General features: G+C 34.0%; 1 protein-coding gene across 1 annotated transcript in view; it reads left to right on the top strand.

The window, feature by feature from the left end:
• The window catches only part of PDE6A (phosphodiesterase 6A), a 90,171-nt gene that overhangs the window by 48,164 nt on the left and 14,083 nt on the right, over positions 1-27,924 (top strand). Inside the window, exons 13-16 of the mRNA XM_031953505.1 lie at positions 429-536; positions 3,708-3,817; positions 4,191-4,278; positions 11,360-11,460. Coding sequence (XP_031809365.1) covers positions 429-536; positions 3,708-3,817; positions 4,191-4,278; positions 11,360-11,460 — 407 coding nt within the window. The remainder of the gene's footprint in view (positions 1-428; positions 537-3,707; positions 3,818-4,190; positions 4,279-11,359; positions 11,461-27,924) is intronic.

Genomic DNA, 27,924 nt, shown 5'->3' with positions numbered 1-27,924 from the left:
TGTATAACAAGAAATAATATGAAGTAATAGAATGAGTTTTGGGAGCTCAGGAAGACTTGAATTCAAAGCCTGTTTTAGATATTTACTGTGTGACTCTGGACATGTCTTCTTTGATTCTCAGTTTTCTCATCTACAAAATGTAGGAGTTGGATTCAATAATCTCTGGAAAGAAGGTTCTTTCCACCTCTAAATCTATGATCTTATAATGAAGGGAGCATCTACACAGAGAATTTTCTATAGTAAAATCACAGTTCTATAACTTTTTAAGTGTATAAGGTACTATTTGTCAGGAAATAGGAGATATAGAGAAAAAAATAATTCATGCCTTCTAGGAGATGATGTGATATAAATTCCTCACATTTATATCATGTCACTTCTGTGAGTGTCCCTCTTTTAACTCAATGATCTTTTTACATGTCCATGCCCAGGCCCTAGTACGGTTCATGTACTCTCTCAGCAAAGGGTACCGAAAAATTACCTACCACAACTGGCGCCATGGATTCAACGTGGGACAGACCATGTTCTCATTGCTTGTGGTAGGTTTGATGCTATGGTAGTCCAGTTCTAAGGGGGAAGAGTGAAAGGGTGGAGAAGAAGAAGTAGGAATGTATTATCATTGCTCTAAAATTATTAGTTTAGGGAAGTTGTCTCAGGCAGATGGGAATAGGTGAAAGAGGAAGAAACTCCCATGAACTAGTATATGGAGATAGATGCTCAAAGGAAGAATGAAGTACACAAGACTAGGGGAAGAGACAGTCAAGGAGTTCTCCATTGTGAAGTCTTTAGAAGTTGGATGGCCCCTCATTGGGAATGTTTTAGGGGGAGTTTAGGGGCAGCCACAGAACAGGATTAGAGGCTAAGGTTCTTCTGACTGTGAGATAGCATTTGAATGTGGAACCTGAAGAGAAATGAAGGTTTTGGGGTCCAGAGAAGACTTTTAAATTGGAAATCAAGAATATGAGCAGGAGAATCTCTCTATAAGTCCCTTACTTAAGATGTTAAGGTGAAGAATTCTATGGAAAACCTAGTTCAGAGAGATTTTGGGAGATGGGCACTTGCCTATTAAACTTCTGTACTTATTTTTAAATGCTACTAACTTCATTCTTGAATATTCCTGTCCTACTGTATGCAGTAAAGCATTCCTCGTATTAAGGTCTAAAAAGCAAAAACAGAAAGAAAAAAAGAAAGGATCATCCAACAAAACTCATCAACATTGTAATCCCATTTGACAATGTGTATAATATTCCATTCTATAGTCCTCCCCCCGCCCCCATGTCAGCAGAGGCCAGAAAGGTTCTATATCTATATTTGAAGGTTGGAAAATTAGTTTCCAATGGGCTAAAACGTAGTAAAAAAAAATGGATCATAATCCTTGACAAGAGAACTGAAATTAAGCAAAGAAAATGAAGAGTCCTATTCCCTGTGCTTTATATGTAAGTCAGTGGACTTTATGAATTATATATAAGTTTTAACTTATTTTTACTTGTTATTGGTATAATCTCCAAATTATATTCACATGTTGCATTAAATGTTTATTGTGAATTCCTTTAAATAATATGAAACAAAAAAGTGAAACAAAATCGTGTGCTGCTTTGGGAAAGAAAAAAGGGAGAAGAAAAGTCTTGTGCTTTTCCTCTGTAGATTCCCTGAGTTTAGGGAAATCCTGAAAAGTCAGGGGATATATTTAGGAAGTAACTGACCCAAGAGTAAGGAACCATGGAATCTACATTCCATGGAGCTGGAAAAGACCAGCCATTTAATCCAAACTCTTCATTGACTGGGCCTGAAACAAGTCTGAGAAGTAACCAGCTCAAGATCACAAAAGTGATAGCAGCAGAACTCAACTTTGAAGCCCAGGTCACCTGACTCCAAGGTCAGCTCACCTTGAGTGTGTTTATTTACACCATCTTGCTTTTATGAGATGCGGATATTGGATAATTGCTCTAGACATTCCCTAGTCTTGAGCTTATATGTGCAAAATGGCCATCTCTACCCTTATTTGTATTACTAAATATTTATGCACCCATGAGACAAATTTCTCAGAATTATACTTAAACCATGAAAACTTAGTTTTCCTTTGGGTTTTCCTAGTGGATGGAATATTAAATCAATGTATTATAGAAGCAAATGGGACAAGGAAGTCCAAGCTTTCCACATTTAGAGTTTTCTGTTCCTCTGTTTTTCCAAGACAACCAAAATCAAGTCACTTCTACCTTTTCATCTATTCAAAGTCCTCCCATCCATCCTGACATGTCTTATGGAGGAATAACACTGAGGGGGCCAAGTAGGACTTATGAAGTTAGGAGAGGGTGATCCCAGGCCAACAGGTGAACAAAAGAACTATTGGAGGCTCCTGGTATTGCCTTCTTCCCACATGACCTCTCATGACTTCTATGCCAATATATGCTGGAGCCAGTGTACTGATTCATGAGACCTGATTGTTAAATTTTCACTGTAAACATTTATACCTTAGAAACTGGCAAAAGTGATAGATCAGGAATTTTTTTTTTTTGCTAATTTAAAAAAAATATCAAGAAACGAAATTTAACTTAAAAGTCTATGGTGCCTACCTTTTTTTTCTCCTGGAAACCTAATTAATCATTTAGCAGCACACCCTTAACTGCATAGCAATCCTGGAATTTCAGAGTTGGAAGGGGAACAGAGAGTGTTTAGTCCAACTCAGCCCCCCCATAGCACTCTCTTCTACAATGGTTCCAAATGCTGATCTAGTCTCTGTTTAAGGGTCCCCAGGGTTGGGAAGCTCTTAAGGCAGCTCAGTGGAAAGAATTATGCAATTCTTCTTTTGAGTGAGCTGAAAGAAGACTTCACCTTAATTTACCCCTATTGATCTTTGTCCTGTTCTCTAACCAAGCAGAATAGTTGTCTTTCTCCAGAACAGTCTTTCAGGTATTCAAAAGTATCAGTCATGTCTCTTTTCTCATCCCATCCCAGATGTCTTTTTCTTTTGCTCAGCATCCTCAGATTTTACTACCAATCTTCATAAAACATGATTTCTAGTCCCCCTCATCTATCCCAGTTACCTTCCTCTGAGTATACATCTGATTTATCACTGTCTTTCCTAAAATGAGTATCTCAGAATTGAACTCAGTGTTTCAGATGGGGTCTGACTAGTGGGGCAGAGGTCAATGGAATCCTCCTTGAACTGGGGATATAACCTCAGAAATAATGACCTCCAATGAGCCCTGTTAAAATGGCCCAGATATTACCTGCAAACTCTTTTGAATTCTTCACAAGAAAAGCTGGTCAGAAATTCTACAGGGCATCATAAATATTCACCTAGGAACTGTCTCCCCTGTTCTTGGGTGAGAATTTTCTCTCCTATTTTGATATGGGGCATCATGATGTTATCCTGATCACTCAATATACCTTGGTTACACTAAGGAATTCATCAAAAATTAGAAATGGAAGGACTGTCTCATATGATCTGTTTCTTCGAAGTCTAAAGAAGAGAAAGAACTTCCAAAAATCCCATCCTATGTCAATGGCTGATCCACTTTTCCTAACTCCCAACCTTTATTCTACCCAATACCTCATAACAGTCTCCAGAGTGATGGGAAAGGAGTCATTACCATGGGGAATCTTTTTCTGAGTCTCTAAATAATCTATGAGTACTTTTATTGTGTCTGAGGTGCTAACCTGTTTTAAGTAAGTTGTCAGTGACTCAGATGTTCTAATCATCCATGTAGACAGGGCAGCTTAAACGGTATTTCACAGACCTGGAGGCTTTGGCCATGGTGACTGCTGCTTTCTGCCATGACATTGATCACAGAGGCACCAATAATCTCTACCAGATGAAGTAAGTGAGCTCAGGTCCCCAAAGGACCTTCCCAGACAAACCTGGACAATTTGTTGGAAACCTCTTTCCTCACCTTTCTTCCTCAGAACCATAGAATTGTAGAATAGTAAGTAGACTTGGATGAGCCTTACTGGGGCAAATCATTTTCTCTCTCTGAATCTATTTCTTTCTCTGTTTATAAGTGAAGAGATTGGACTAACAGACCAGAAAGCTCTGATATTTTGTGCTCTAAGGCTCTTCCATCTCTGACATTCCATGTTTTGTGTCCTAAGGTCCCTTCCAAAACTTATATTCTGTGTTCTATGTTTTGAGATTCCCTGCCCCTACATTGTGATATTCTAATAGCTGCATGTTTCCTACCCTGTATTTTCAGATCTCAGAATCCACTGGCCAAACTCCATGGCTCTTCTATCTTGGAAAGACATCATTTGGAATTTGGCAAAACTCTCCTGAGGGATGAGGTACAGTCATTAGATTCTGTGCTTCTTTATATTGTTGACTTTTTTAAAAAGCTTTTTGATTTTATATCACAGTAATTTTTGCTAATAACTTTCTTTCTTCCTTCCAGTAAAGCTTCTTCCATAAAAACAACATAAAAAAGTTAAGCAATACTACTAAAATGTTAATCATGTTTGAACAAATATGCATTAAACCCAAGAATGAGAGGAAGAAAATACATTTCATAAGATCATAGCTCTAAAGCTGGAAGGTCTTTTAGAAGTCATCAAATTAAAACTTCTCATTTTATCATTTTGGGAGCTATTTTTCACCTTTTTTCTTGTGCCTTTCTTTTTTTGTTGTTAAAATTTTATTTAAAAATATTAAGCAACTATTTTTTTTCTTCCTCTCATTTCTTTACACACTAGAAAAAAATAAAAGAAAAACAAAATCTTTGTAACAAATATGCATAGTCAATAAAAACAGATTGCCAAATTGGCAAAAATGTGTATTTCATTATGAATATTTTATCCATTATCTCTTTGCAAGGAGGTGGGTAGTATTCTTTAAAATCATTCCTTTGGAATCATGGGTGATCACTGCTTTGATTAGAATCTTTAAGTCTTTCAAAATCACTTATTTTTATATTGAATTTATAGGATAAATTATTCTCTTGGTTCTATTCACTTCTCTCGCATCAATTCATATGTCTTCCTTTTTCTGAAACTCATTCATCATGTTAGAGCATAACACAAGAGTATTCTATTATATTCTTATAACATTTATTCAGCCATCTTCCAATTTATGACCAATCCATTAGCAACAATAGTATTAAACTATTATAAATAGTTTTGGGCATGTAGGTTCTTTTTCTCTTACTTTGATCTCTTTGGGTTCAAACTCCCCATACAGTTTACAAATGAAAAAACTAAGGACCAGGAAGTGAACTGCCAAGTTCACATAGTTGCTGCTGTTGTTTTTTAATCTGAACTCACACAAAACATTTTTTTTTCATATTAACCATGTTGAAAAAAAAAGAAACAAAAATAAAGGGGTAAAAATATGCTTCATTTTCCACTCAGGGTTTATCAGTTTTCTTTCTCTCTGAAAGAAAAATTTTTCAGCATGGGTGCTTTGGAATTATCTTAGATCATCATTGATCAGAATATCTTGGTTTTTCATGATTGACCATCATTATTCTGTTATTGAGTATAATGATTTCTTGGTTCTGCTTACTTCATTTTGAATCAATTAATATAGGTTTTCCCATGTTTTTCTGAAACCATCCTGCTCATCAATTTTTATAGTACAATAGTACTCCATTAGAATCATATACCACAATTTGTTCAAATTTCCAAATTGATAGATATTGTCTCAATTTTGAATTCTTTGCCATCACAAAAAGAGCTGCTATAGTTTTGTACATGTGACTCCTTTTTCTTTTATCTTTTTGGGTATAGACCTAGAAGTGGTGTTGCTGCATCAGAGAGTTTGCACACTTTTATAGTCCTTTATGCATGTTTCCAAACTATTGTCCAGAATGGTTGAATCAATTCATAATTTCACCAGTAATGCATTAATGCCTTTGCTTCCACATCATTTTTAATATGAGAAATGAAAGTAGATTCTTGGCCTTCTGATCCCAAATTGAGGGTATTTTTCATTGTATGACATGTCCAATTGGTAGAGGATTCCCTTTAGATGGTGATATCCCCCAGATTCTCCTGTTTTCAGGTGATCCTGATTACAAGCTTCCTACTAGCTATAGGGCCACCTCAAAGGGATTCTCTCCCACCCCAAAAAATTGTGCTAACAGTCCAGACAAGAGAAAAAATCAACTAGATAATGAGTATGTATTTCTAGGACTGTGACATGCAGTTGGAGAAACCTGTTGTCTTAGCCAGCAGTGTGTATATCTTGAATAGGTATGTTGGATAATAATCTAGTTCCTAAGAAGGAGAATGAATGCATTCAGGATATTTTGCCATGCTTTTAACAATCTTAGGTTGATCTGTGTCCAAATAAAAAAAAATTCATATTCTTCTATGTATTTATATGCATATGAATGTTGGGATTTATCACAATCTCTGAAGACTCAAAATTTAAGTCATTCAAAGAAGAATAGCAGAAAGCATAAATGAGAGGCAGCATGGTACAATGAAAAGGGGACTAGATTTGGAGCCAGAGGACCCTCGTTTTAAACTTATCTTTGACAATTATTCTCTGTATGATTTAGATGTGTCATCTCTGCAGGCTTCTGTTCCTCATCCATAAAGTGAATAAGCTGTATTTGATGGGCTCTGAGGTCTCTTCCAATTTTCAACATGTGATTTGACTCATGTGCACGATATGATGGAAGAGATGATATCCAGGATGTGTTTTAAAGAAGCATTTGTTAAGTACTAACATAGTGTTAAGCACTATATTAAATGCAAAAATAGAAACATAAGTTAGCAAAAAAAAAAAAAAGGCTCTTACCTTCAAAGAGGTCATACCATAATGTATGAAGGTAGTACATAAAAAGGTGAACTGAAAATCTTTAGGGTTGAAGAGTTAGAAAGGCTACTAGTGAAAGGGGCAAAGTGTGGAAAAGAGGAAGAAGGGGAAAAAAACTGGGGAGTTGAATTATGAGTGACATGGAGTATGGCTGAAACCTTCCTAATAGGATGATTTCAGAGAGGCCTGGAGTGACTTGCATGAACTGATGCTAAGTGAAATGAGCAGAACCAGTTGATCATTATACACAACAACAATACTACAAGATGATCAATTCTGATGGACGTGGCTCTCTTCAATAATAAGATGATTCAGGCCAATTGCAATGGTCTTGTGATCAAAAGACCCATCTACACCCAGAGAGAGAACTGTGGGAACTGAGTGTGGTTCACAACACAGCATTCTCACTTTTTGTTGTTGTTTGCTTAATTTAATTTTCTTCATCATTTTCTTTTCTGGCTTGATTTAATTTTTCTTGTATAGCAAGATAATTGTATAAATGTGTATTCATATGTTGGATTTAACATATTTCTACCAGGTTTAACATATATTAGACTACTTGCCATCTAGGGGAAAGGAGTGGGAGAAGGAGGGGGAAACTGGAACACAAGGTTTTGCAAGGGCTAATGTTGCAGAATTATCCATGCATATATTTTGAAAAATAGAAAGCTTTAATTTAAAAAAAAGAAACCTTCCTGATATAGTAATATTAGGAGAGAGAAACCTCAAAATAGAAGGATTTATATGATGGCAACTTAGTTGTGAGGAGGAAGAAGAGTATTCTGGAGAGTGGAATCATTGGAGGAGGAGGGCTGGTCATTTGAAAAGAGCAAAAGATAAAACTAACTAAGTGCTGCCTTAGTACCCATGAAATAATCTAGATCTAAAGAAAGATCCTAAAGTTCTCTTCCTGTCACAATGAAGATAACAGTTAGATAGTGGGAAGAATCTCTATGCAGGATTTGTGAGAAATAATGTACCAAAATGACATATGATGAAAAACCATAAGTAGATTACAGCTTTTATCCTTGGAAAATATACTCACCTTCATCTATTGGTAGTTTATTTTTTTATTCAATTTTATTTTATTTTCAGTTCCAAATTCTTCCTTTCCTTTGATCTCCTGCCCCACTCTTTGTAAAGGCAAGAAATGTGAATATATATTCATTCTTGACAGCATACTTTCCAAGGATGTACACAGATGATTAGGTTTTTTTTTTTTTTAATAGCCTTTTATTTACAGGATATATGCATGGGTAACTTTACAGCATTAACAATTGCCAAACCTCTTGTTCCAATTTTTCACCTCTTACCCCCCCACCCCCTCCCCTAGATGGCAGGATGACCAGTAGATATTAAATGTATTAAAATATAAATTAGATACACAATAAGTATACATGACCAAAACATTATTTTGCTGTACAAAAAGAATCAGACTCTGAAATATTGTACAATTAGCTTGTGAAGGAAATCAAAAATGCAGGTGGCCATAAATATAGGGATTGGGAATTCAATGTAATGGTTTTTAGTCATCTCCCAGAGTTCTTTTTCTGGGCATAGCTGGTTCAGTTCATTGCTGTTCCATTGGAAATGATTTGGTTGATCTCGTTGCTGAGGATGGCCTGGTCCATCAGAACTGGTCATCATATAGTACTGTTGTTGAAGTATATAATGATCTCCTGGTCCTGCTGTTTCACTCCAGCATCAGTTCGTGTAAAGTCTCTCCAGGCCTTTCTGAATCATCCTGTTGGTCATTTCTTACAGAACATATATTCCATAATATTCATATACCACAATTTATTCAGCCATTCTCCAACTGATGGACATCCATTCAGTTTCCAGTTTCTAGCCACTACAAAAAGGGCTGCCACAAACATTCGTGCACATACAGGTCCCTTTCCCTTCTTTATAATCTTTTTGGGATATAATCCCAGTAGTAACACTGCTGGGTCAAAGGGTATGCACAGTTTGATAACTTTTTGAGCATGTTCATACTCTCCAAAATGGTTGGATTCGTTCACAACTCCACCAACAATGCATCAATGTCCCAGTTTTCCCGCATCCCCCAACAATCATCATTATTTTTCCTTCATCTTAGCCAATCTGACAGGTGTGTAGTGGTATCTTAGAGTTGTCTTAATTTGCATTTCTCTGATTAATAATGACTTGGAGCATCTTTTCATATGACTAGAAATAGTTTCAATTTCTTCATCCACAGATGATTAGGTTAACAAACATTGCCTGAGCTAGTTCAGTGTTTGGGAAGCTCTGAAGGAAAGTATGAAAAAGAAGAGGCATTAGACTGCCTATCTAACTCAAGGTCTACAGAGTCATTGTGCTGACCTAATTATTGTCTTCCTGTGAAACCTGGACATCTACAGGGGTCCTCAAACTAAGCCCGCAGGCCAGATGCAGCAGCTGAAGACGATTATTCCCCTCACCCAGGGCTCTGAAATTTCTTTATTTAAAGGCCCACAAAACAAAGTTTTTGCTTTTACTATAGTCTGGCCCTCCAACAGTCTGAGGGACAGTGAACTGACCCCCTATTTAAAAAGTTTGAGGACCCCTGATCTAACAGCACTATGCAAGGAAACTTAATCCCTTCCATTTGAATTGTCTTCTGACAATTCTGGAGATCACCTTGCAAAATAAGATATTGGACACAGGTCTTTTCTCAAGCTAAATTGCCAAGCATTCAAACTCTACTACAGAAAACACAACTCCAGTGGACTGGCCCACGTTGTTCCAATGCCAAATGTTTACCTAAAAGACAATTTTATGGAGAACTCATGTTAGGCAGGCACTCACATGGTGGTCAGAAGAAGCAATACAAGGACATTCTCAAGCTCTTTCTGAAGAATTTTGGAATCAATTGTGAGACACTAGAGACTCAGGCAAAAAGCTTCCTAGCATGGTGTGTGCTCTATAAACAAAGTAGAATTATAGTAGCTCAAAAGAAATGTGAGATAAGCAAATTCAGAGACATCTCCACTCCAAATTTTCATATGGACTATTTGTGCCTAACCTAAGCCTTCCAAACTCATCTTGGTTTGATCAGCCATACCTTGATTCATTTTGGTCTTTTTTGAGAATGAAATAAAAACTAACCATTTATATAAATTTGTATATACACGTGTATATACCCACTTCATGTATATACACATATCTACACACATGCATGTATGTATAGACTGTCCAAGAAACTCTGCATCCATTGGTTCCCTATCTGTAAATACATACATGGTCTTTTTCATTAAAAGTCCTTTGGAATCATGGTGGATCATTGTATCCACAATCTATATTGTTTTTTAAAAAATGAGATAGAGGTGAAATAAAAGAGTGTTGTACGTGACTCCAGCCTTCATTGAGAGGTATCATGATCTAGTGGGAAAAGAGGTAGTCTTGGAACCAGAAAGATTGGGGTTCAAATCCTCCCTCTCAATCATTCTGGCTGTGTCTAGTCAAGTCAGTTAACCTCTCAATGCTTTAAACAACTCAACTCTAAGAATGTAAATGGCAGGAAAGGAATAGGATTCCTATTCTCTCTCCATCTGGCCTTCACCTTTGCAATCTCTTCTCCATTAGATGTGACTTTCTAGTCATCATCTAGTCATCAGTTCTACCCTGTGAAGAGATTTCCCTGAGCATGTCAGAGTAGAACCATGGACAAAGCCATGTTACCTTCAGAGGTACTTCATCTATCTTCTCTCCAGACAGAAATTGCTATTAGGGGCAAAAAACAACTGGATTTATGTTCTTATCCTATTTTGAGAAATTATGGAATATAAATCAGCAAAATTCTCTTTCATATAGCTCCCAAACCTCCCAGTTGATTATGATTTTGGCAATTTCCAACTGTTTTCTTTCTCAATATTCCTCTGTGTTTGAACCATGCTAATTACTGCCTCTTCTTCAATCTCCCATCCTATTGCCCTTAATAAAATACTACATAAAAATTGTTTTGGTCAACCATACTTTTATCTTATGATAACTTTTAATATTAATTGAACAGAATTTTTTTAAAGTTTAAAGAAAGGTCAACTTTGCATTTATTTATCATACACTCTAAAGCAAGAGTGAGGGGGAGACAAGGAAGAGGTTAAATAAGAACAGGCAAAAATCACCATCTGTAATTAGTTCTCCAGAATGGAAGAAATTCAGCAATGGCTGGTTCACCAAGACACACTTCCCATTTTAGTTTCAAGATAAAAACAACAACAGAAGTTTTATGTACCTATCATGTGCCAAGCATTGTGCTAAGTGATTTACAAGATGTCTCCTAAACATGGTAAGCAATAGCAGTAAGGACTGCACTCTAGTTCTCTCAAATCACTAGCAATCCTGCCTCCCTCCACACCCAATCCAGTCTTTCTCAAAACTCAAACTCAAATATTTGAGTTCATCTCTGCATCCACACATCTTGCCTCTTTTGAGACCCGTTTTTCATAGCAAGAGAAAGTCTCTTTATGGTGTAGGAACTTTTTAGTCAGTGACTAACAAATGAAAGATTTCTTCTCTGTTAAGCAGTTTTCATCTCAGGTGCTCTAAATCCTTTGGCAGGATAATGCTACAGTTTTAAAAATATGTTTCTCTTTTGTTTTCCCTCAGAATCTAAATATCTTCCAGAACCTTAATCGAAGGCAGCACGAGCATGTCATCCACATGATGGATATTGCAATCATTGCTACTGACCTGGCCCTTTATTTCAAGTATGTGTTTCCTCTTGAGTTAAAGGAGGGTTTGTATCAAGAAACTTGTAGAGTTTAAAATAAAATGCAACAAAGCATGGAGATACCCTTCAATTAAAACCAACAAACATATTTTAAGTGCTTGCTATTTGCTAAGCAGTGGGGATACAAAGACAAAAAATTAAGACCATCTCTGGCCACTGTAGGGGATGATGCAACATATATACACAAAAAAGTAAATACAAGATAATTTGGGGAGAGACAGATAAGTAGAGAAGATAGGAGGAAGGGGTGAAGAGAGAAGAAAGAGGGAAAGGAAAGAGAGAGGAAAGATAGGAGGGATAGAGACAGACAGAGACAGGGAGGAAGGGAGAGAGGAGAGATAGGAGGGGAAAAAGAGAGAAAGAGACAGAGGAAACATAGAGAAGAAAGGAAAGATATGAGGGAGAGAAAGAGGATTCAGACAGACAGAGAACTAACAGCTAAAGATGTCAGGGATGGGAATGTTTCATGAAAAACATGACACCTAAGATGAACCTTGAACAAATACAGATTCTGAAACATGAGGAAAAAGAACATTCCCAATATTGAGGGATGTACTGTATGGGTGCACAAATAAATATAGGAAATGGAATGTTGAATTTGGGGAACAGCAAATTAAACTGAAGTTTAATTTGGCTGAAATATAATGTGTATAAAGAAGAATAAAGTTAGGTAAAGCAGAGTGTTAAAAAGCAGGCTGAGTTTGTATTTTATTCTAAAAGTAATATGAAAATATTGAAGGTTTCTAAGCAGGGTGGTACTATCTGGATTAATGATGATGATTGATGATGAAGGAGAAGAAGAAAAAATAATAACATTAAAAATACTAGTAGCTATTATTTTATAGTGCTTTAAAGTTTTTTAAGCACTTTTTCCTATATTAACTCATTTGATCCTCATATCAACTCTGAGAAGTAAGTGTTATCATTCCATCTTACAGACAGAAAAATTGAGCTTATTTTATAGATTATATTAGAGGTTAATTTAGAAGTCCTATTATCTGCCCCAAATCACATTGCTAATAAGAACATTTGATCTTCTTTACTTCAAGGCTAATATTCCACCTATTGTACCACTTTGAAGCCTGAAGAGGATTGGCACTAGGGACTGGCAAGAGGGACTGGCACAGTTAATAAGCTGTTACAGGCATTGAAGTGGTACAGTGGATAAAACACTGGGCTGGGAATTAGGAAGATATAAGATCAAATAAACCTCACCTGCTTATTAGCTGTTTGACTCTGAACAAGTCATTTAACTTTTGTCTGTCTCAGTTTTCTTAACTGCAAAATGGGGATAATAATAGCACCTATCTCCCACGACTGTTGAGAGATCAAATGAAATAATAGTTGGGTTTTTATCAATACTATTTTATTTTTCCAAATACACAGATAGTTTCCAATATTCATTTTATAAAACTTTCGTTCCAAATTTTTTCCCCTTTCTTCCCTTCCCTCTCCCTCCCCAAGACAGCAAGCAATTTGATATAGGTTTAATATGTGCTATTCTTTCTTTTAAAGAATAAGCATTTTTTTTTTAGCTTAGGCATTTTTTTTCTTTTTTCCCCCCTTTTTTCCTTTTTTTATTAATGTGCTATTCTTTTGAACATATTTTCACAATCAAATAGTAGATATTTAATATTTAGATAGAGATATTTAATAGATGCTTGTTTCTTTTTTTATCAAGACATTCTGGTGCAGGAGGGTGAGGCTCTGAATAGGGGTTGTATAAGTAGAGAAAAAGAGTTGTATTCAGGATATATCATGCAAGTAAACTGGCAAGACTTGGAAAGGTAATTGGATATGTGGGAAAAAATGAAGAGTTGAAACTTTAAGATTGTGAGCCTGAGAAATTAAAATAATAGTGATACTCTCAAATGAATTAGGGAAGTTTGGAAAAGGTTTGAATTTAGGGAAGTTAGGGAGTTTCAGCCAAGGTTGAAAACCTAGAAAAGATGTAGGACAATAGAGTGAAAACTTGAAATGGAAAGTCTTTTAGGGTGGTGGAGACTTAAGCATGTTTGTAAGTACTAGGTAAGATGCCAATATTTATGGAGAGATTGAAGATGAAAGGGAATAATTATTAAGCAAACTCCTGGAGGAAATGCATTTAAGAGCATAAGGAGAGTTGCCAATGACCATAGGCATTAAGGGCCTTAGATACCAGAATAAAGGGAGAAAGGATATATCAGGATTTTGAGATGTGGAGTAGAGAGCACATGATGGATGGTCTTGAATTTCTCAGTAAAATATATGCCAAGGCCATCTTAGAAGAGGAGATTGAGAGGGGAACAACTATCATAAAGTTAAAGAAGGTCAGAAAAAGCTGTGAAAAAGCTTCCTAAAGGAAGAATAAAAGACTTGATGTGCAGTAGCAAGCTTTCAAATGAAAATACGTAGCACAATTTTTTTTTTATGTTATCTTAGTAGTGTACTAGATTGGTATGGTTTTACGTGGTTTCTTTTAACACCATTAAGAACTATGAAAAAGAGGACAGCTAGATGGTAGAGTGGATAGAGCACTGACTTGGAGTCAGAAGAACCTGAGTTCAAATCCAGCCTCAAACATTTAACACTTAGTAGCTGTGTGACCCTGGGAGAGTCACTTAACCCCAATTTTTTTTTAAAAAATAAAGAAGAACCATGAGACAGAGGGGAATGACAGGATTAACCATGGGTATGCTGAAGGCAGCCCAAATGGGATCCAGAGAACCAAGTGTTAAATTTTCATTGTGAATATTTACACTTTAGAAATTAGCAAATACAACAAATCTAAGTTTGATTTATTTATTGATTTATTGTTGATTATTTAGCCTTTAAAAAGCTATGGAGAAAACATTAATAGCAGAACAAATTTAAAAGTGTACTACAGATACTTTTCCCACCCTTCATGGGTTGTTAAACATTAATCAACATGCCCTTGGGTAGTTGGGGGGGTAAGGTGGGGTGGTAACTCACAGTTGAAGATTGATTGGGCATGAATGGCAGTAAAACAAAGGAGCAAGAGATTCAACGACAGAGGATAGTGTATTAATTGTAGTTCATAGAACCCTAAATTTGGAATTCTAAAGGACCTTAGAGATTCATTTAGATCTAAAGGTGAGAAAACTGAGTACCCAGGAGTTTAAATTATTTGTCCAAGGCCATGCAGGAAATAATCAGCAAAGTCAGAATTTCAAACCAGATTGTCTAATTCCAAAGCTAGGGCCCTTTCCATCATATTATGCTTCCTTTGGAGAAACAATCTAATCAGCTATTGGGTCAAGACTATGAAGAAAGAACAATAAGGGCAAAGCGGGCTGACTAAGAGAACAGGAAAGGTAAAAGGAACTAAAGAAGTTATTTAGGAGGAATGAGTCAAAATGGTAGATGGAAGATCAAGAGAGTGCAATCAGAGAGGGCTGTTTCAAAGATCAAAATCATGAAGGTAACTCATTTATGGAGGATGATGAGTACTTGCATCTCTGTGAGTGGCAAAGGGAGAGTGAAGATATACGTAATGGGAGTTAAAAAGGTTAATAAATTGGAAGATAAGAACATTTGAAGGGATATCAATCTATATGCCAAAATCCCTACATATGAGACTAGATGCTGAGTGGAAAAGAAGGACAATTAATACAAGTACTGAACTTTTTGTGAAGTGAGGAGACTGGCGTAAAGGTTGGAAGATCATAACAATGAGTTTGACAGGGTGATATACATTCACAAACATATACAAACAAACATACACATATACATATACAATGTGTGTGTGTATATATATATATATATATATATATATATATACACATCAATATATGTGTATATATATAGGTGTGTGTCTGTGTGTGTGTGTGTGTCTGTGTGTCTGTGTGTATGGATGAAATTATCCTAAAAGGAGGTCAGGTTACAACTTTTTGAATTGAGTTTTATTTTATTTTTATTTCTCAATTATCTTACTTCCCTGTTCCCCATTCCTCACCCACTGAGAAGACAAGAAAAACAAATCCCATTACCAATATCTATAACTATGGAAAATATATTCCTGCTTTAGCCATGTCCAAAAACTAATAAATAAAAAGAATGAAAAAGAAGAAAATATGCTTCAATCTATAGTCTGAATCCATCATCTTTCTAGAGGTTTCATCACAAGTTCTTTAGACTTATGGTTAATCATTGTGTTGCTCAGAGTTACTTTTAAAGTTGAACATCTTTATAACATTGCTGTTATTATTTCTGGTTCTGCTCACTTCTCTTTGCCTCAGTTTGTACACATTCTCCCAGGTTTTTCTGAAACTATCCCCTTTATCATTTCTTACAACTAAATAGTATTCCATCATTTGTTCAGCTCTTCCCCAATTTAGGGGAAATAATTAAAACTGAATTCCTCAGTTTCTAATTGACACCACAAAAAGAATTGCTATAAATATTTTTGTACATATGAATCCTTTTCCTCTTTCTTTGATTTCTTTAGGGGTAGAGATCTAGTAGCAAAATTGTTGAGTCAAGAGGTATGTACAGTTTGGAACACTAATACATTGTTGGTGGAGTTGTGAACTGATCTTAAGAGCAATTTGGAACTATGGCCAAAGAGTTATAAAACTGTGCATACCCTTTGATCCAGCACTGTCTCTACTGGACCTATATCCCAAGGAGATCATTTAAAAAAAAAAAAAAGAAAGAAAGAAAAAGAAAAGAACTCATTTGTGCAGAAATGTTTGTGGCAGCCCTTTTTGTAGTGGCAAGGAACTGGAAACTGAGTGGATGTCCATCAGTTGGGGAATGGCTGAATAAGTTGTGGTATATGAATGTAATGGAATATAATTGTTTTATAAAAAATGATGAGCAGGCTGATTTCAGAAAAGTCTGGAAAGACATACATGAATTGATGCTAAATGAAGTGAGTAGAACCAAGAAAGCTTGTACTTAGCAAAAGCAAGATTATACAATGATCAATTCTGATGGATGTGGCTCTTTTCAACAATGAGATGATTCAGACCAGTTCCAATAATCTTGTTATGAAGAGAGCCATCTACCCCCAGAGAGAGGTCTGTAGTAATTGAGTGTGGATCAGAACATAACATTTTCATTCTTTTTGTTGTTGTTGGCTTGCATTTTCTTTTCTTTCTCATTTTTTCCCTTTTTGATTTGATTTTTCTTGCACAGCAAGATAATTGTATAAATATGTTTGCATATATTGGATTTAACAAGGCAGTTCCAATAGACATGATGGAAAGAGCCATTCTCATCCAAAGAGATGACTATGGAAACTGAATGTGGATCACAGAATAGTATTTTCACCTTTGTTGTTGTTTATTTGCTTGGCTTTTTTCCTTTCTCATTTTTTCCCCTTTTGATCTGATTTTTCTTACACAGCATGATAAATGTAGAAATAAGTTTAGAAGAATTACATGTTTAACCTATATTGGATGTCTTGCTGTCTGAGGGAAAGGAGAGAATGAGGGAGAAAAATTTTGAACACAAAGTTTTTGCAAGGGTGAATATTGAAATGATCTTTGCATGTATTTTAAAAAGTCAAAAGCTATTATTATTATTATTTTTAAAAAAGGAAAAAAGGTATGCACAGTTTAATAGTTTTTTTGGACATAATTCCAAATTGCTTTCAATATTGGCTGGACTACTTCACAACTCCATCAACAATGCATTAGTGTACTTGCTGTCCCAAATTTTCTTCAACATTTGTCATTTTCCTTTTTTGTTAACTTAACCAATCTAATGGGATGAAATAGTACCTCAAAGTTGTATTAATTCATATTTCTCTAATTTTTAGTGATTTGAAACACACATATACACACAATTGATAGCTTTGATTTCTTCCTCCAAAAATTGCCTATTAATATCCTTTGATAATTTATTTATTGGGGAATGGCCTTTTCTTATAAATTTGAAATAGTTCCCTCTATCTTAGAAATGAGGCTCTTATCAGAGACATGCTGCATAGATTTTTAAAAATTATTTTCCTGGTTTTTTTTTCTTTCTAATTTTAGCTCTACTTTTTAATTATATGTAAGCAAAATTATCCATTTTTGTCTCATGTAAACCTCTCTATATCTTGTTTGGTCATAAATTCTTCCCCTCTCCATAAATCTGACAATTTCTTCCACACTTTACTAACTTGCTTATGATGGACGTCACCCTTTACATCTAAATCATGTCCCTGTTTTGAGCTATATATATATAGTATATATATATATATTGGCATATAGTATAAGATGTTGATTTATATCTCACTTCTGCCAAACTACTTTTCAGTTTTTCCAACAGTTTTTGTTAAATAGTGAGTTATTGACCCAATCTATAGTTGGGTCTTTCGGCTTCTCAAAATACTAGCTATTGCACTCATTTATTCCTGTATACTGTGTACCTAATTTGTTTCACTGATCAACCTATTTTTACCCAGTATCAAATTGTTTTAATGATTTTGTAGTACAATTCAAAATCTAATACAGCAAGACTTCCTTTTCCCCTATTTTTTTCCCAATTGATTCACTTGCTATTCTTGACCTTTTGTTCCTCCAGATTAATTTTGCTATTTTTTAATAGTTCTAAAAAAGAAATTCTTTGGTAATTTGATATGCGTGGTATTAAATAACCAAATTAATTTAGGTAGTATTTGATTTTTGTTATTATCTTAGCATACCCATGAACAATTAATGTTTATCGACATTGATGTTTCCAAATTAATATTATTCAAATATTTGTGGAATTTTTGTGGAATTTGTGGAAATTTTTTATAATTGTATTCATATAGTTCCTTTGTGTATATTGGCAGATAAGCTCCCAAGTATTTTATATTGTTCATAGTAACTTTAAATGAAATTTCTTTTTCCCTATCTCTTCTTGTTTGATTCTATTGATATTATGCAAAATATGGATGATATATCCTGAAACTTTTCTTAAGTTGTTAATTGTTTTGATTAGTTTTTAATTGACTTTCAAGGGTTTTCTAATTAAACCATCACATGATGATCTGCCAAAAAAAAATGTTTTATTGGAAGTTTTTGTCAATGCTTCTTCCTTCATTTTCTTCTTCTTGTCTCATTGTTATAGCTATCATTTCTAGTGCAATATTGCTTCACTCCTGATCATATTGAAAAGGCTTCTAGCTTCTCTCCATTACAGAAAATGGTGTTTCTTGGTTTTAGATGGATATTTAAAGGTTGTTCCATTAATTTCTATGCTGTCTAATGTTTTTAACAAGAATATTCTGCCAAAAGCCTTTGCTGTGTTTATTGAAATAATCATATGATTTTTGTAGTTTTGCAACTAAAGTAGCCAATTATATTTATAGTTTTTCAAATACTGAGCCAGCCCTGCACTCCTGGCATAAATCCAGACTGGTCAGAGTGTAGGATCTTTGTACTATATTGCTGTCATCTCCTTACTAATATTTTATTAACTTTTAACTTTTTTGCATTATTATTATATTCATTAGATAAATTGTTCTATAATTTTTTTCTTTCTTTTTTTTTTTTTTTGATTCTCTTAGTTTAGGTATCGAAATCATTATTAATTCAGTAGTGTCTCTCCTTTACATAGTTTTCAAAGAGTTTATGAGATATTAATTCACTGTTTTTTAAATGTTTGGTAAAATTCATTTGTAAATCTGTCTGGTCTTGGGTTGTTCTGATTTTTTTAAGGTCTCTTAAAAATCTGTGGATTTTAAAATTTCTTTTAAAAGATATGATTATTTGGTTCTATTGTTCTGTGAATCTGGGATTATATATTTTTGTTAATATTCATCAATTTCATTTCAATTGTCAGTTTTGTTAGTAGATGGAAAAAAAAAAACTTTCCCCAAAATTGTTTTTGTTTCTTCTTCATTGGTTGTGAATATATCTTTTTTATTTTTGATACTGGTAATTTGGGTTTCTTTCTTAAAAAAAAAAGTCAAATGAATTAATGACATCTATTTCATTGTATTCCCCTGTTTCCCTCCCGCCCCCCCAAAAAACCTCTAAACTCATAGTTTTATTTATTAGCTAAATTTTTATATTTATTCATCTCTTTTAATTTTTGATATTTCTATTTGGGTGCTTACTTTGGGGAAGTTATTTGTTGGATTTGGGGAAGGAGAACTGCTGTTTCTTTTAAATTCCATACCCAATTCATTGATCTATACCTTCTCTCTTTTGTTGATATAAGCATTTAGATAGAAAATTTCCCCTAAGTATTTCTTTGGCTGCATCACACAAATTTTGATATGTTCTCTCATTGTTGCCATTCCCTTTATTGAAATTATTGATGACATAGCATTTTCACCTTTTTTTGTTGTTGTTTGCTTGCTTTTTTTTCCTTTCTAATTTTTTTTCCTTTTTGATCTGATTTTTCTTGTGCAGCATGATAAGTGTGGAAACATGTTTAGAAGAATTGCACATGTTTAACCTATACTGTTTTATCTGCTGTCTAGAGGTAGGAGGTAGGGGGGAAAGGAGGGAGAAAAATTTAGAACACAAGGTTTTGCAAGGGTGAATTTGAAAATTATCTTTGCATGTATTTTGAAAATAAAAAGCTATTACTTTAAAAAAAAAAAAAAGATATTAGGATTTGCTTTGCCCTTTTACCATCACTGCCAAAGAAAGATATTATTGATGGTTTCTATGATTTGTTTTTGGATTCTCATTCTTTAAGATAAAGTTATTTGGTTTCCAATTAATTTTTAATCTATGCTCCAAAGACTCTTTATTGAATGTAATTTCTATTGCATTGTGGTGAGAAAAAGATGCTTTAATTTTTGTTTTTCTACATTTTTTTGAGATGTTTATGACCTAACAATCAATTTTTGTGAAAGTTCTACGCACAACTGAGAATAGATATCTTTTCTATTCCCACTTAATATTCTCCAGAGGTCTCTCATATTGAACTTACAAAAAATTCTATCAATATTTTTTACTTCTTTCTAGTTTATAATAGATTTATCTAAGTCTAAGAAGGATAAATCGAATTCTCCCACTATTATAATTATTCGTTCTTTCTTCTATAATTCATTTACCTTTTCCTCTAAGAATTTAGATGTTATGCCATTTGGTATATACATATTCAATAATTATATTACTTCATTGTTTTTGGTACCTTTTAGCAAGATGTTTTTCCCTCTTTATATCTTTTAATTAGATCTAGTTTTGCTTCACTCTTTCTGAGATCATGATTGTTACCTCTGTCTTTTTTTAAACTTCAATTGAAGCATTAGATACTGCTCCAGTTCCTTATTTTAATTCTGCTTCAAATGTGTTTTTTGTAAACAACATATTGTTAAATTTTGGTTTCTAATTCATTTTGCTATCTTTTTCCACCTAAGAGAAGAGTTCATCCTATTGACATTAAAAGTTAGGATTGCTAATTACATATTTCCCTCTCTCTTATTCTCTTTTATTTCTCTCCCCCTTTAAGAGTCCATTATTCTTCTGATCACTACCTTTCTTCTTATTCCCTTTCTCCTTTTTCTTTAATCTCTTTCCCTTCTATTTCTCTATTAAATAAAAGGAATTTCTGTATCTAACTCTGTGTGTGTGTGTGTTTGTGTGTGTGTGTATGTGTGTATTCTTCCCTCCTTTAGCCACTTCAAATGAAAGTGAAGTTCAAATTTCACTGCTTCCTCCCACTGACCCCTCCATTGTCTAAATTCTTCCTTATACACTCCATTTATGTGAGACAACTTTCCCTATTCTTTTTTCTTCTTTTTTCCTCTCAGTACATTCCTTTTCTCCACCCATCCATTCTTATTTTGAGTACATCCAAATGTAATATAATTGTACACATTAGACTTTTACCTCTAATAATAACAAAGTTCTAAGGAATTACATATATCATTTCCCCATATACAAACATGAAAAATTTGAACTTATCTATTCCCCTCTGATTTTGCAGTCATATTTACCTTTTTTATGTTTCTCTTGAATCTTGTATTTATATATAAAATTTTCTTCTCAGTTCTGGTCTTCATATCAACAATGCCAGGAAATCTTCTATTTCATTAAACATCTATATTTTTTTTCCTCCTGTAAAATTATACTTAGTTTTGCTGCCTATATACATTATTCTAGGCTGTAAGTCTTGAACCTTTGCCTTCTAAAATATCATATTACAAATAGTTGTTAAATCTTGTGTTATCCTGACTTGAGTTTCACAATACTTGAATTATTTTTGGCTGCTTATGGTATTCCCCCCCCCCCCTTTTTATCTGAGTGCTCTGTATTTTTGGCTATAATATTCTTGGGAGCTTTCATTTTTAAATTTTTTTTCAGGTGGTGACTGGTAGATTCATTTTATTTCTACTTTGTGCTCAGGTTCTAAAATATCTGGGAAGTTTTATGACTTCTTGAAATAGGATGACTAGAGTCTTTTTTATTCATGTCTTTCAGGTAGTCCACTGATTCTTAAATGATCTCTCCTTGATCTGTTTTCCAGGTCAGTTGTTTTTCCTATGAGATATTTAAGATTTTCTTCTATTTTTTTCAGTCTTCTGACTTTGTTTTATAATTATAAAACTAACTCTCATGGAGTCCTTAGATTCTATATGGCTATAGATTCTAATCTATGCCTAAAGATTCTAATTTTCAAGGAGTTATTTTCTTTAGTAAGATTTTGAACTTCTTTTATCTAAGCTGTTAATTCTCTTTTGATATCTTCTTTCCATAGCTCTCATTTGGATTAAAAAAAATTTAACTATTTTTAAAAACTGTTCTAGGAATCTTAATGGACTTGTGTCTAAGCTGCATTTCTTTTTCTTTGAATCTTTGCTTGAATGTGTTTTCAAGTTATTTCTTTCTGTGTATGTTTGTGTGTCGAGCTTCCCTGTCACCACAGTAGCTTTTATGGTCAGGTTCTTTTTGTTTGTTTGTTTGTTTACTCATTTTTCCAGCCTACTTCTTAACTGTGGACTTTATATTAGTGCCAAGTTCTGCTTATTTCTTGAGAGAAAGGGAACATTTGGCCTGAGGTTTCTTTTGTATCTTTCTACTGTTTTCACAGCTCAGTTTGGGAGCCTGCAAGTTTTCAGTACCCTAAAATAATAAAGTTCCCAACTCAGGTTTGGATTCATTAGCTTGTCTGTTGTTGAATTTCTGTATGGAAACTCATACAGTTTCATACAGATACTCAGATGTAGACTTGGATGGTCAGATAAAGTCTACTATTGCATCCATGCTGTTCTACTCCTTGGATTAGAGACTCCTAGATCCATTTCTGGAACTTTTTCTTTTTTTTTTCAGTATAGAATTAGAGTGGGCCCACACTCTCTCATGACTGCTCCTCTTTACCCCAGACTCATCACCCAGAAATAGGTATTGGGTGATAGCACTGGTAGATAGTACCCATTCCTGTGTCCATTGTTGTAATCTCCTTCTTCCCTGGTGCTTTCTGCCCTGGTAGTCTGTGTTGGATCAATTTTTGTAAATTGTAAATTTGTAAATGCTCCCTTTTTGTGTGTGCTCCTGCTGCTCATATTCCTGGCCAGTCCTTTGTCTCCCTATGTCTATAGACTTCTTTGCCTGTATTCCTAAATTGCCCAGGGCTTCAAAATTGACTTGCTATCACTTTTTTCTTGGCTTTCCATTCAGAATTTGGTCAGGCACATTTTTTAGATTATCAAGGAGAAGATATGATGAAAAACCTAGGTAAAAATGCATCCTCTCACTTTGCGATCTTAACTCTGCTCTCAAGGATTAGTTACAGTGATGATGTCAGAGGAAAGGTCATTAAATAACAGTGGGAGTGAAATTATGTGGTCTCAGAATTAAAAATATTAGAACTACCAGGAGAATTTACTAAAGGAGAAGCAAGGACTGGGTAACTTGAATCCTTACTTTTGATGCAATTTCTTTTCTTTTTCCCCATCCTAATCTATAGCATGATAGTATGTAAATCAAATTCAGAAATCTGGAATGAGAATTCAGATTTGGGGTAAAGTCTTGGCTCTGCCACTAGCTTACTATTTGTCCTTGGATAAATTACTTTCCCTCTCAGGGTTCAGTATTCCCAACTGTAAAATGAGGTGAATAATCCCTATCTTGCTAAATGAACAGGAAAAAGCACTGGTCTGTGACTCAGGAGACCCAAGATCTGATTTTAGTTGTATCTGTCTAGCTATGTGACTTTGAATAGTTCTCCTATAGGCCTCAGTTTCCTCCTGAGTAAAATGAAGAGATTGGGCCTAATGATTTCTAAGTTTCCTTCCAGTTCTGACATTCTATGATTTAATCTAGTGAGGATTGAAGAATGCATCCAGGAAGAGACCAGCTAATTAGAAATTTGGACAGATGGAACAAACCTTCCTTCCAGCACACAAAGAGAACAGCCAAGAACTATTTATCAAAAACTTAAGGGGAATATTTTGTTCTCCTTAAACAAATTGTTCTTGGCTCGTTCAGAATCAGAAATATGCTCTCAGATGATTTTACCAGTTTTTAAAGGGTAAAAGGTCAAAGTCAGAGTTACATAATTATAGGTTATGAAAGTTATGACCCCTCATCTAGGCCATAGATCAAACATACACCATACTGGACACCTCCATCCCCTATCTCATTTCAAGAGCTTTTGATCTGTTAGTCCCATGGAGTATTTTAGTAGTATGTTAATGAATATGGGGATACATTATCAGGTGTTCTACTTTTCTCATGACTTTCACACTATTTTCTTTTTTTATGATTTTTTTTCTATTTTTTAATGTATTTTATTTTATTTTTACATGTATATTAACTTTTTAAATACATATTTCTTGGGGCAGCTAGGTGGCACAGTGGATAGAGCACCAGCCCTGAAGTCAGAAGGACCTGAGTTCAAATGTGATCTCAGACACTTAACACTTCCTAGCTGTGTGACCCTGGGCAAGTCACTTAACCCCAATTGCCTCAGTAAAAATAATAATAATAATAATAATAAAAATTAACAAGATACATATTTCTTTATGAATCATGTTGAAAGAAAAAATCAAAACAAAAGGGAAAACCCTGAAAGAAGAAAAAAAAAAGTGTGTGTCCCCTGATCTGTTCTCTTTTTTATTTATTTTTTTTCTAGATTTATTTATTTTTTAATACAAATTGCTTTATGAATCATGTTGGGAGAGAAAAAATCAGAGCAAAAGGGAAAAATCATGAGAGATTTAAAAAAAAAACATAGAAAAAAATGAACATAGCATATATTGATTTATATTCAGTCTCCTTAATTCTTTTTCTGGATGCAAATGGCATTTTCTAACCAAAGTCTATTGAGATTGCTTTGGATCACTGAACCACTGAGAAGAACTACGTCTTTCATGTTGATCACTGCACATTCTTGCTGTTACTGTGTACAATGTATTCCTTGTTCTGCTTATTTAGCTCAGCATCAATTCATGTAAATCTTTTCAGATCTTTTTAAAATCAGCTTGTTCATCATTTTTTATAGAATAATATTCCATTAACTCCATATACCACAATTTGTTCAGCCATTCATTCATCTATTCATTTTCCAATTCTTTGCTACTACAAACATCTTTGCATATCCTTTCCTCTTCTTTATGATTTCCTTGGGATACATACCTAGTAATGGCACTGCTGGATCAAAGGGTATGTGTAGTTTGATAGCCCTTTGGGTATAATTCCAAATTGCTCTCCAGAATGGTTGGATCACAGTGCATTAGTGTTCTAGTTTTCCCATATCCCCTCCAACATGGATCATTATTTTTTTTTTTTTTAATCTATGGCCTAGATGAGGGATCATAACTTTCATAACCTATAATTACATAACTCTGGTTCTGACTTTTTGCCTTTTAAAAACTGATAAAATCATCTGAGAGCATGTTTCTGGTTCTGAACAAGCCAAAACCAATTTGTTTTCCAGTCTGAGAGGTGTGAGATGGTACTCAGAGTTGTTTTAATTTGTTTTTCCCTAATCAATAGTGATTTAGAGCATCTTTTTCTTCTAACTATAGATGGCTTTAATTTCATCATCTGAAAATTGTCTGTTCATATCCTTTGACCACTTATCAACTGAAGAATATATATATTCTACATATATATTATATATTACATATATAATAAATTATGATATATATTAAAGAATACAAGACTATAAGAATACAATATGAATTCAAGACAGTTCTTTATATATTTTAGAAATAAGATCTTTTTCAGAAACACTGGATTAAAGATTTTTTTCTCAGGTTTGTATTTCCCTTTTAATCTTGTTTCTGTTGCTTTTGTTTATACAAAAACTTTTTAATTTAATGTAATCAAAATTGTCCATTTTGTCTTTCATAATGTTCTCTAGTTCTTCTTTGATCATAAATTCCTCCCTTCTCTAAAGATCTGAAAGATAAAGTATCCCTTGTTTTCCACATTTGTTTGCAATATCATCCTTTATGTCCAAATCATGTATCCATTTTGACCTTATTTTGGTATAGGGTGTGCGATATAAATCTATGCTAAATTTTTGACATATAATTTTCCAGTTTTCCCAGCAATTTTTGTCAAATATGCTTATTTGACATATTCTTATTCCATAAGCTGGAGTTTCCCCCACACTATTCTCTTTTTTATTATTTTTTTTTATTAAAGCTTTTTATTTTCAAAACTTATGGATGGATAATTTTTCAACATTAACCCTTGCAAAACCTTGTGTTCCAATTTCCCCCCCTTCTTTTAACTGCCTCCTCTAGGTGTCAAGTTATCCAATATATGTTAAACATGATAAAAATATGTGTTAAATACAATGTAGGTATACATATTTATACAATTATCTTGCTGCACAAGAAAAATTAGATCAAAAAGTTTAAAAAGATGAGAAAGAAAATAAAATTCAAGCAAACCACAACAAAAAGAGTGAAAATGCTGTGTTGTAATCTACCCTCAGTCCCCACAGTCCTCTCTCTGGGTGTATATGGCTCTCATCATCACAAGATCATTGGAACAGGCCTAAATCATCTCATTGTTGAAAAGAGCCATGTTTATCAGAATTGATCATCACATAATCTTGTTGTTGTCATGTATAATGATCTCCTAGTTCTGTTCATTTCATTCAGCATCAGTTCATGTAAGTCTCTCCAGGCCTCTCTGAAATCTTCCTGCTGATCGTTTCTTATAGAACAATAATATTCCATAATATTCATATACCATAACTTATTCAGCCATTCTCCAATTGATGGGCATCCACTCAGTTTCCAATTTCTTGCCACTACAAAAAGGGTTGCCACAAACATTTTTGCACATGCCCCACACTTTTCTCAAGAAAGCCAATGTATATTTTAGCCCTCCCCACCAAGGAACCAGAGATGTTTAGTCCAGAAAAGGGAAGAAATTGGGGGAGGGAATGGTAATAGTCAGATATCTTCAAGTATCTTGAAGACTGTCATGTGGAAGAGGAATTGGACTTTGTTCTACTTGCTTCCACTAATGTCTGACTATCCTTTGCCACTATTGTCTATAACATCAGGTTTTTTAATATTGGTTTTTAAAAATCAGTTGTTTTTTTAAAAATAAATTTGCATGAAATAATGACGATAAAATGAGAGAAGCAAGAAAACATTGTATACAATGACAGCAAAATTGTTTTAAGAACAACTTTTAGTGAATAAATCATTTTTGACTATTATAAATACCTAAATTAACTATAAAAGACATATAAAGGAAGATACTATTTGCATCCAGAAAAAGAACTGATAAACAGAAGTATGTAGAAAATAACTTTACATATATATATATGTGTGTGTTTGTATATATTTATTTTTTTCATATATATATATACACGCATATATATTTGTGTCCAATGGTGGCCATGTTTAAGATTGGAGGGAGGGGAAAAAGGGAAAAAAAGGGATTTACATGATAACTTTATCATATATTTATAAAGAAAGCAAGTTGTACATAATAGATTTGCAGTTTCATGTGCAGTCATCTTTTTTTATTAGACTGTTATAGAAATGATTGTTTTATTCCTTTAAATAAAATAAATTTTTAAAAATAAAAATAAATCAGTTATAGAAATACAGGATAGGGAAATACAGATAGGGAAGACCAGAATACAATTCATGAAAAAAGGCCTATAGTTTCTAGTAGACTGCAAATTCAAAATGAATCAGCAGTGTCATAGGGCAGCCAACAGGCAGCCATTGGATCTGGAGTCAGGAAAGCCTGAGTTTAATTACTGCCTCAAACATTTTCTAGCTGCAGCAAGTAACTTTAACCTTTGTCCCCCTCAGTTTCCATCTGTATAAAATGAGAATAATAATAGCATTGTAGTTGTGGAGATAAAATGAGATAATATTTGTAATGTGCTTTACAAAACTTAAAGTGCTATGTAAATATATATGTTTTATATATGTATATATGTGTAAATGCTATATAAATGCATATTACTATGAGGTTAAATGAATAGAAGCCAAGTATCCAGAATAAGTAATTGTTTCTATGAACATAAGCGATATTACTGTTTCTTAAGTTTATCCATTGCCTTACAATAGACATTGCATGAG

The sequence above is a fragment of the Sarcophilus harrisii genome, chromosome 2 (genome assembly GCF_902635505.1).
Source record: "Sarcophilus harrisii chromosome 2, mSarHar1.11, whole genome shotgun sequence".
NCBI lineage: Eukaryota > Metazoa > Chordata > Mammalia > Dasyuromorphia > Dasyuridae > Sarcophilus > Sarcophilus harrisii.
This window is presented reverse-complemented; position numbering and strand designations above follow the sequence as displayed.